This window comes from Taudactylus pleione, unplaced genomic scaffold (genome assembly GCF_031769625.1).
Source record: "Taudactylus pleione unplaced genomic scaffold, aTauple2 ptg000218l, whole genome shotgun sequence".
NCBI lineage: Eukaryota > Metazoa > Chordata > Amphibia > Anura > Myobatrachidae > Taudactylus > Taudactylus pleione.
Window position 1 is genome coordinate 1,527,638 of NW_028284620.1, and position 10,193 is coordinate 1,537,830.

The following is a 10,193-nucleotide window of genomic DNA, read 5'->3' on the forward strand; positions in this document are numbered from 1 at the left end:
ATGCACATCGTCTCTGGGACGTATGCACAGTCTGATACCTCCAATCCGACATCCACACTTCCTCCACCTCTGAGTTAGGCCCTAAGTGGGTATCCTAATTAGTTTCACAAATAAGTAACCCCCATGGAACACTTCTGCTTACGTGGCTAGAGATAATTCTATTTCCAAATTATACTTCATATCTCTTTATTGCTTAAAGACCTGTTTGGCTTCATATCTTCTTTGTAGGAAGGATTCCATCCGAAAGATGATGATTAATATATTTCACTGCATTGAACCAGAACTGAACAATCTTATTGCCTTGGGAGACAAGATTGACAGCTTTAACTCTATGTACATGCTGGTGAAGATGAGCCACCATGTGTGGACAGCAGAGAACATAGACCCGGCCTCCTTCCTGAGTACTACACTGGGCAATGTCCTGGTTACAGTCAAGAGAAACTTTGATAAGTGCATCGTAAGTGGAAATGGGGATCCCAACTCTGTCTATAAATGCAATCATGGCATGCTTGGCGCACACAGTGTTTCTCAGCCATGCACTGTGCTTCCTGTGTAAATGAAACCCGTGCAGGCTTCAAGCGATATTGCACTGAAGATAAAAGCCAACGGAATAGAGCATCTGCCAGTAGTTCAAGTTCACGTTGGCACAATAAATGCTGAAAAAATAATTACACTTTAACATCACAATATTGTGCAATATTAGTAATCTAGTTCTAATAATGAGAAATAACACATCCCTGTATGAGAGGGAAAGAATGGATCTTAATCTAAATAATTTTTTTGCTGTAACTAATTTTATTTGCCGAATGACTTACATTAATGTGGTAGCTGTTTATGATGCTGCAAGTGTGACACTATATTCTCCACCTCTCAGAGTAGCCAGATCAAGCAGATGGAGGACGTAAAGATCTCGAAGAAGAGCAAAGTCGGCATTCTCCCATTTGTGTCCGGGTTTGAGGAGTTTGCCGAGCTGGCAGAGTCCATCTTCCGAATAGCCGAGAGAAGAGGGGATTTAGATAAAGCTTATATAAAACTGATAAAAAACGTCTTTATAAATGGTAAGTGCAGAGTAGAGAACCGATTCAGCTGTCCATAAACCATGTCTTACAGTGTAATACTAGAGCGCTTTCAGCCTGGTACAGATGTGTGGGAGGATGGAGCCACCATTTCTAGTGACACGGAGGTGACGGACTCACGTCATGTTTTTGAATCAGCGATACCCATTTGGTGTTCTTCATGTACCTTAGACTGTATATCATTCGGTATCACACATGGTAAAATGTAGGGGAAAACCTTTATTTTCACCACAAATTACACCAGACTAAATTCGGCCAGAAGATATTAATATATAGTTGTTTGGCTTGACGGCCAACAATTCATGGTGCAGACAGTCAGTGACCACAAATACACATAGGATGTTTGGCAATCACATCAGTCATTAGGGCACTGCAGCATCTGGTAAATTTAGGCTGTCAGAGTCGTCACTTGTGGTTATCTTTTCCAATTGACCTATTTTACTTTTATCCCCCCAATAAAGGCACTATGGTGGGAGCCCTAGTAGTTTTATTATTATGCTTTATTGATAACAGCACAGACCTATTATACAGTGCTGTAAATTAAGGGAACCATGATCTTGTCTAATCACACACAATGACCTGAAATAAAAGGTAAAGCCGGCCCTGATAAAATGAGTGTACAGTCTTAGAGGTGTGGGGAACAATTCATACATAAGAGCCGGGAACCTGGTACCAGACAATTTATCTGTAGCCAGGACCTCTGCTATTGCCCTTGGTACAGCTTTTGTCCATGGGAGGAAAGATCTAGCCTAACCCCCCCCCCCTCCTCGCTGCATAACCCGAAGTCTCCCGGGGGGATGCCTGACCCTAACCTCCCCCATTGGTGCCTAAACCTAAGCCCCCCCCGGGAGCCCCTAACCCTCAATCCCCCCTCCCCCAGTGGCTGTCCACGCCCGGCTTACCTTCGATCAGGATGTCGGGCTCCCAGCGTAGGTAAAATGGCAGGTGTCGGGATTTCGACACCTGTCATTAGACACTTGCCGGGATTAGACAGTCGGGAAGGCGACGGTCGGCATCCTGACTGCATACCAGAAAAACAGGCGACACCTAATACAGGTAACAAAGGTCCTGGCTATATGCAAGTGCTGGTACCTACAATGAATGGTGGAGTCCATAGGGAGGGGATTCTTACCAAAGTACTAGTGCTGGGTGGGGATTTGGTAATCCTCAGACTGACACCAGTTTAGTTGGTTGTGTATGCTGGTCATATCCTAGTGTACATGTGTGTTGGTGGTAGAGCTTGTGACAAGCAAACACTATTGTCTAGGCACGGAGTTTCTTTTTATATTTAGATATATCTCTATTGACAACAGCATTGGAATATAGCAGGCAGGTATAATGTAGGTATCTGTACATAGAAATGCAGTGTACATGCCCCGTAGTTGGCCGTGCATACAGTAAAGATAAATCTTGTCCTCACTTTCACCCCCCAGTTGAAAAAGTTGCGAATGAAAGTCAGAAGACTCCCCGGGACGTGGTCTTGATGGAAAACTTCCACCGTATCTTCGCTACTTTATCTCGCTTAAAGATTTCCTGCCTGGAAATGGAGAAACGGGAGGCCAAGCAGAAATATGGCGACCATCTGCAGTCATACGTCATCTACTCCCTGGGGCATCCACTGGAGAAATTAAATGTAACATTGATTTTCTCTTCCACTTCATTAGTTGCATGCAGGCGTACATGTGATACATGTCACACACGTGATACTCTGTGTGTTAGACTGCTAAACCTTCTGGAATGGTCAGTAGGTTTAGTGTAATGAAAACGAAATAACTAAAACAAGGATTAGTTTGGGACCCGTGACTCTGCAGACATACACCGGCTGTACATGTTGACACTTGTACATTTTAATAAAGCTGTTGGTAACGGGGTCTATTGGAGGGACAAGCAAAGTGATATACATAAATAATTGCAACCATTTTTTTTAGTTGCTTACAAAGCAAATATACATCACATTTTGACCCAACTACATAAAAAAAATGTTACTGCTCGGTAATTGTCTGGCTTAGGGGGTGCCTTGAAAATATTATGGAGACCCTAAGGGTGCCTCAAACTGAGAATATACAGGTATATCTTGAAACATACTGAATTGACCAGGGTTGTATTAAATCACATCTCATTGAATATGTTCAGAGTACAAATGAAAATTGTTTGCAGTCTGTGTTCACCTCAGTAACCTCTCAGCTGGGGAAGTTTGTAAACCATCCTGTAAGTAGTTTGTACTAGTAATTGTCTTGTAGTGGTGAAATAACTAGCGCAGGGGGGGGATGGTTTCTGAGTACCCAGAAACCCCACCTTGACAGACTGGAGAGCAGGCCCCATCTTTTTAAGCCCCACCCCCTCGCGGCAAACTGCCGTGATTCGTGGGTCAATCGTGAGGAGGCAGAGCCAATATGACGGGATTCCATTAGAATCGCATAAGTTGGCTCCCAATTGACCTGCAAATTGCATAATTTTAATGCTAGGGGGAGGGGCCTAATTACATGGTGCCAGCCTGTCAGGTCCCATCCTTATCAGGTCTACAACCCGCAGCTGCTGCAAGGTAAGTGTGTGTGTAAGGTGTGTGTGTGTGTAAATCCCCCTGTAAAAATCCTACATTTGCCTAGAGATGATCACAAGATTGTCAGCTCACCATTGTAATAATATAAATATAGTAAGTATATGGATTATAATTTTGTTTACAATTTACTTTGTCTACCTAGATATTCTTTGAAGGGGTGAAAGCTCGTGTTGCCCAAGGAATTGGCTATGATGAAGTGAGCTACCAGTTAGCATTCAGTAAGCAAGAATTGCGCAAAGTTATAAAGGACTATCCTGGTAAAGAGGTGAAGAAGGGTCTGGATAACCTTTACAAAAAAGTTGATAAGCACCTGTGTGAGGAGGAGAACCTGTTACAGGTGACTATACTGAGAGGTGTATTCCCCACATGATACTGTTCCTGACACTTAATTTTACTCCAATGTCAAAAATACGAAGAACTGAGGCTTATGGAGCTAGATATATATATATATATATATATATATATATATATATACATACTCACACACCCACGATTTATATATGTATATAGGATTTCTAAGCAAGCAAAGGGTACATTTACAAAGTAGTTACAGCATTTGACACATGCAAAATCAACACTAGTAAGATACAAGGCAGTATTAGAAATCGCGTGTGTGTAATATATATATATTTATACACACACACACCCCCCGCCGCCAAAAAAACAGACTGTGTAAGGTGTCTATTTGGTTGTAGCTGGTTCCAGAAGGATTATATAAGTCACAAAGTGATATGTACACTCAGACAATATTGGAGGTTGCACAAGGGAAGAGGCCTGTGAGTAGGCCATATGCAAAGGATTGTACAGTGAGAAGAACCAGGTGTGTTCTGATGTAACAATGTGCCAAATTCTTATGGTTTAGTTTATATAGCCCCACCATATTACATAGCACTGCACAGAGAATATTTGTTACTTACACAAGTCCCCGCCTCATTGAGGCTTACAGTATAAATTCCCTATCACACACTAGGATCCATTTTAGTTAGCAGCCAATGAATCTGGCAATATATTATGGGTAGGAATAAATTGGAGCACCCAGAGGAACACCACACAAACACAGAGAAGAATCTCCAAGGCGGTAGCGTCCTGGTTGGGAATTGCAAAAACGTGACCCCTATATGACAAACTGCATTAGACATTTATAATAATTTGTATATCACAGAGCTTCTATAGCCTGGTCTATGATGAACTGAAGTCTGCTACTCTATAAGAAATTCATTTTTTTATTATGAAAAAATTATATTAACGTTCAAAATGTGATCTGCAAACGTTATGAGATGACATCACAACTGCTGCTTCCAATAACGATTTGTGTTTTGCTACAGTGAGTGTTACATGTCTTGTCTGTTCTCTCCACCAGGTGGTGTGGCACACTATGCAGGATGAATTCATCCGTCAGTATAAGCACTTTGAGGGTTTGATTGAGAAATGTTATACTGGAGCTGGTATCACTATGGAATTCACCATTCAGGACATCCTGGAGTATTTCTCTAGTATTGCTCAGTCTCATTAGCCAAACAGAATGTGCAGAGGAGGAGAGAAGCACTTTACGTGTCACTTACATGGAAAGACAAATGACAAAATTCGCCATTAAAGCCTCTTAGCTCAGACGCCGTCACCTCTATTAGTTGGACTTCTGCAGCTAACGTTATAGTCGGTGGTAATTTACCGCAGTGAGAGGAAGAACTAATGTTATTTATCTCTGCCATATTCTGCCTTTCTCTTAGTAAATGTGGTTATATTTTGTATGTTCTGTCTCAGTCTCAGTGGTAATAAGTGTAATGGCGTATTGTAACTGTCTCTGATAACAATGACAAATGAATTGTCCCTTAACATATCAGATCTAGTGATACACATTATTTCTGCAAACCCTGCTATTAGGTGTATACGCATTACTGTTATCTGTCTACAGGTTTACATAGCACAAACATTACACATAAGTGTGTGGGGGCAATGGGATTGCTCCGTGTAATGATGTAAGCATTCGTAACAAGAAGTTTTTGCCAAGATGAAATCTTAAGTCTCATTTTTTTATTTATTATTTTTCATTTTTAAAGAGATTTTTTTTCTACTCTCAAGCTATTATAACTTGTTTAGCTTGTACTTACATTTAGTTACCATGCTTTGTTCTGTGTTTTTCAGCAGGTCTTTATATCATTAAAGTGGATTTTAATTTGTAATGTTCATTTCCCATATGCAAAGAGCTTCTCTGAAAATTACAGAAGGTAGCCAGAAAGATGAGGAAAGAGTAAGGAATGTATATACAAACAAAGATGGCCGCCCCCTTTTAATGATATGTCTGCTATTTTTCTCTGATAGAGCAGTGGACATGGATTTATCCTTGGAATACAGTACGTCACAGATTTTCTTAAAAATGTGTATATAGAATCTGGGGGGAATATTACTGGTAGTGCACGTTCACATGCACATCTTAAATACTTGTAAAATGTTTTTTGTAGTGATTATTGTGTCAAAGTGATTTCTAAAATGTACCTTGTTTTTTTGGGGGGCAACTAGATTGATATTAATGATTTAGGGCCTGATTCGGCAAGGAACGCTATTCTGCTTATACGCACGCGTTGCTAATATCAGCGGTGCTATTTAAATGTTTGCATATGCATTGCGGATACAGCCTGACTTAGTGAAACAATCGGTAACATCGGACCCAGACACAGAGATAAGGAAGCCCAGACCTCACTCAGGAACTGCTGACTTCTGTGCACGATATGAGTACTCAGGAGGCATCTGGTGTCACAGTGGATAATTTATGCACGGTGTTGAAACGCACTGGCACGCCTGCGTTCGCACGGTCACCACCCACAAACTGCACTTCCTGTTAATCACTTTGTTCATCTGCATACGCAGTTCTGACCGCAGAGTCTGGCTCGCGCATGCGCAGTGCAAATTAATCGACAGAATGCGTGCATTTCTTCCTTCCTTGCTGAATCAGGCCCTTAGTTCTAACAATCCGTATACTACAAAAAAAATATTTTCTGTAAAGCAGGGGTGGTCAACCAGTCAGAGGCAGAGCCAAAAAATATCTGTAGTCGAGGTAAAGAGCCAATAGCATGCGTGCATGCAAAATGGGGCATGGGCTAGCTGTCAGAAGACCACACCCTATTTTTCTGCACACACCTTTGGTATATTATTTGCAGGAGCATGACCATGTGTCACTGCCCTGTTTTTAGTCACGCTGGGGGTGAACCCAGCACATTGAAAATAAATGTAAGAAAAAGCCAGAGCAATATAGATAACATTGAAAAAGCCATGTTACACTGATACAAGCCCGATCCACATAAAATCCATAACCACATAAAATACATTGAAAAAGCAAGATTCTCATAATACACACTTCATTTCCTCCATATGTCACTCATTGCAGGTCCCCCCCCCCCCCATGCCACTGCAGCGGCCCCTCGTGTCACTCCAGCCACTCCCCCCACCCCCCAACAGCCACACTCTGCCCCATAATCATGGAAGCAAGCATCATCCTCCCCAGCTCGCATGCAAGTAGTGCCCCTTATATAGTGCCCCCAGCCCAGTACTTACCTGACCATGCTGACTGGATCTAACTAGATTCAGCAGGCGCACAGGCTCCTCACATACCGATGATGTCACCTGCGTCACTGGGAACGCTGACCTCTGAAGCGATCAGAGGCTTCTTTATACATCTGATTTTGAAACCACAGATGAATGTGTTTGTAACCTGAGGATCAGAACTTCCTACCTTTTAAACGAATCTGACCCCAAAACACAGCGCCACATTAAAGATATATCTGAACAAACATCACCCAACTAAAAAAGTTACACTTCCTGTATGTTGCAGCTGTATAGTTTTCTCTGTAATCCCTTTTCCACATGAAGTCAGCCATCTTGTTGGCAGATTTATGAGTATTAACTTTAATGTAAACAAACCATCTGCTGGCAGAGGCATGATCATGTGCTCCTGAGACACATCCTGTGACATCATCATACAGCCAGCCTTCAGTACATTGGTTCTGAGTGATCACATGAGCTCAGTATAACTTCAGCTCACAGCAAGAGCCAATTTATTACATTAAGGTGCGGCAGAATTTTAGAACTCATTTCTCTCAGCATTGTTGTGAGGCTTTAATTACTCAGTCTGTACTACTAGAATTTTAAAACTTTGTGACGGGTATGCCTTATGAAGCAAGTTTAATACAATGAAGTGGAATAAGAATAGATAGTAAATATACCCCTAAGAGTCTTCCTAAAGTGCAGGTTTTTAGAAATGGAGTTGTTGCCCATAGCAACCAATCAGATTCTATTCATTTATCTAGCACTTTCTAGCTAGAATCTTTTTGGTTCCTATGGGCAACAACTCCATTTCTAAAAACCTGCACTTTAATAAATATACCCCTTTAAAATGGGAAGATATGTGAACTTGACACAGACATTTGAATAGTATATTATCTTTGTATAAATTTTCATTTTTAAACATGATTTGCTAGAAGGCAGGGCTGGGTGATTCCTAGGAGAAAACCATTTTTTTGACACCTAATTTTTGCCAGTCATATTTTGGCTTACTAGAACATTCAACTGGCTCGTAGGCTTGATTACTGTCTTCTGGTTCCTGTGTTATTTAGTACAACAATGCCAAAAGGCAGAGGGGGGAATTCAAATGTTTAGTCGGCGGCTTGTTGTTTTTTTTTAGACGCCGGACAGAGCAATTCAATTGTTGCTCTGTCGGTGCACGATAGCCGCCGGCGTTTCTGCACGCACTCAGGAGTGCGCAAGCAGAAATGTGTCTAAAACACCCTGGTTACGGCGTGCTAACCGAAGACTGCACGCCCTAACCAGGAATTATGGTGGTTTTAGACGGCTAAACCTAGTCCTTTAGGCAACGAAGAGGGTGATAATTAATGAGTGCCTAGAACAATTGAATAGCAATCTGGGCGCTCATTAATTATCACGCCCCAAAAAAACAATTGAATCGCCCCCAGAGTGTCCGTTTTAGTTACCATATCCATCTTCATGTTTATGCAAATAGATCTAACTGTTTATCAATCATAATATCTGGCCTGTTGGTCAGTCTCCGTCACTTATGGCATAGAGGACTTTTGCTGCCCAATCGGTGTCAGAAGCCGGTTACTAGCACTGAAATAAAAGGGAATACAAATAAAGGACAAAAGTTTTTTTTGTTTTTTTTTTAAATTTGAACTCCAAAATACTGAATGGCATACACAAGGGACAGTGGGGGTGGAGCTAATTATGGGGGTCCTCTAAATTGAGGAAACTACAGGAAGAAGTTGATATGTGTTAAACATATGTCTAATATGGTTATCTCCTTATAGCTTGTTTCTTAAGGTATGATCTGAACACGGACAATGGAAAAACAAAACCTGATTTTAACTTCCAATGATGGAAAAATAGATGTAATTATTTAAATATACAGTATTTTTTGTGGGATTTGTATCATGTGGATTATTCTATATATATTAAAAAAGGGACTACAATAAATTTGTCTAAACTAATTTTTTCACATAATGTGGCTGTTATAATGTTGTATTGTTTATTTCAATGAAACACATTTATTTAAGATATATTGGACTGTCTAGTCTTTATGTGAATGCTCTAATTCTGTGCACATGAGTACAGGTTGAGTCTCCCATATCCAAATATTCCGAAATACGGAATATTTTTAGCATGACTGAGAAAGTGAAACCTTTGATTTTTGATGGTTTAATGTACACAAACTTTGTTTAAAGTACAAAATTATTAAAAAATATAGTATAAAATAACCTTCAGGCTGTGTGTATAAGGTGTAGATGAAACAAATGAATTTCATTTATGTACACACACTTTTTTTGATGCACAATATTATTAAAAATAATGTATAAATTGAACTGCAGGTTCTGTGTATATAAAACATAAAAGCATTCTGTGTTTAGATTTGGGTCCTATTCCCAAGATATTTCATTATAGTATGCAAATATTCCAAAATACGGAATATTCTGATATCCAAAATCCCCCTGGTCCCAAGCATTTTGGATATGGGAGACTCAACCTGTACAGTATTTGAAAACAACTTTCCTAAATTCTCCTTTAAAATCATAACCAAAGCAAAAACATTTTATTATACTAGGAGGTAAAATTTATTGCTGTACGAGCTTAGACATTATCTGCTTTTTTAGGTAGGATTTAAGACACACTGGGGCTGATGCATAGTAAAATGGGCATAAGTTGTGCTGAAAATGGCTATATTTGTGTGCATAGTTTCAGCTGTGACTGAGATGCGTTCCTCTCTGCATCGGATATATATATGCGCCTGCTTTACAATAGGAAGACATTACAGACTCTCAACTGAGATGTGCCCATGTTTCAGAACGCTTCACTTACGCGCAACAAACACATTCCTATTTTGTCTCATCTGGGGGATACTGTGACTCAGGGTTTAGTGGGGAGGCTCAGGAGTAGGCACTAACTAGTTAACTATTGGAGATGAAACTGCCCCACCACTAAACTCTCCCACCTCCTCCACCTTAATTTAGTTCCTGCACAAGACACGAAGATTTAGGAGCTGCATTCTTATTTTA

At 40.5% G+C, this 10,193-nt stretch overlaps 1 protein-coding gene across 7 annotated transcripts in view; it reads left to right on the forward strand.

Moving 5' to 3' along the window:
* EXOC1 (exocyst complex component 1) overlaps positions 1–9,117 on the forward strand; it is a 56,281-nt gene extending 47,164 nt beyond the window's left edge. For all 7 annotated transcript variants that reach the window (XM_088478716.1, XM_088478718.1, XM_088478719.1 and 4 more), the window contains 5 exons: positions 229–457; positions 875–1,058; positions 2,510–2,709; positions 3,779–3,973; positions 4,997–9,117. In XM_088478716.1, the coding sequence (XP_088334842.1) occupies positions 229–457; positions 875–1,058; positions 2,510–2,709; positions 3,779–3,973; positions 4,997–5,149 (961 nt within the window). In that variant the 3' untranslated portion in view covers positions 5,150–9,117. The remainder of the gene's footprint in view (positions 1–228; positions 458–874; positions 1,059–2,509; positions 2,710–3,778; positions 3,974–4,996) is intronic.
* Positions 9,118–10,193: the final 1,076 nt, after the last annotated feature.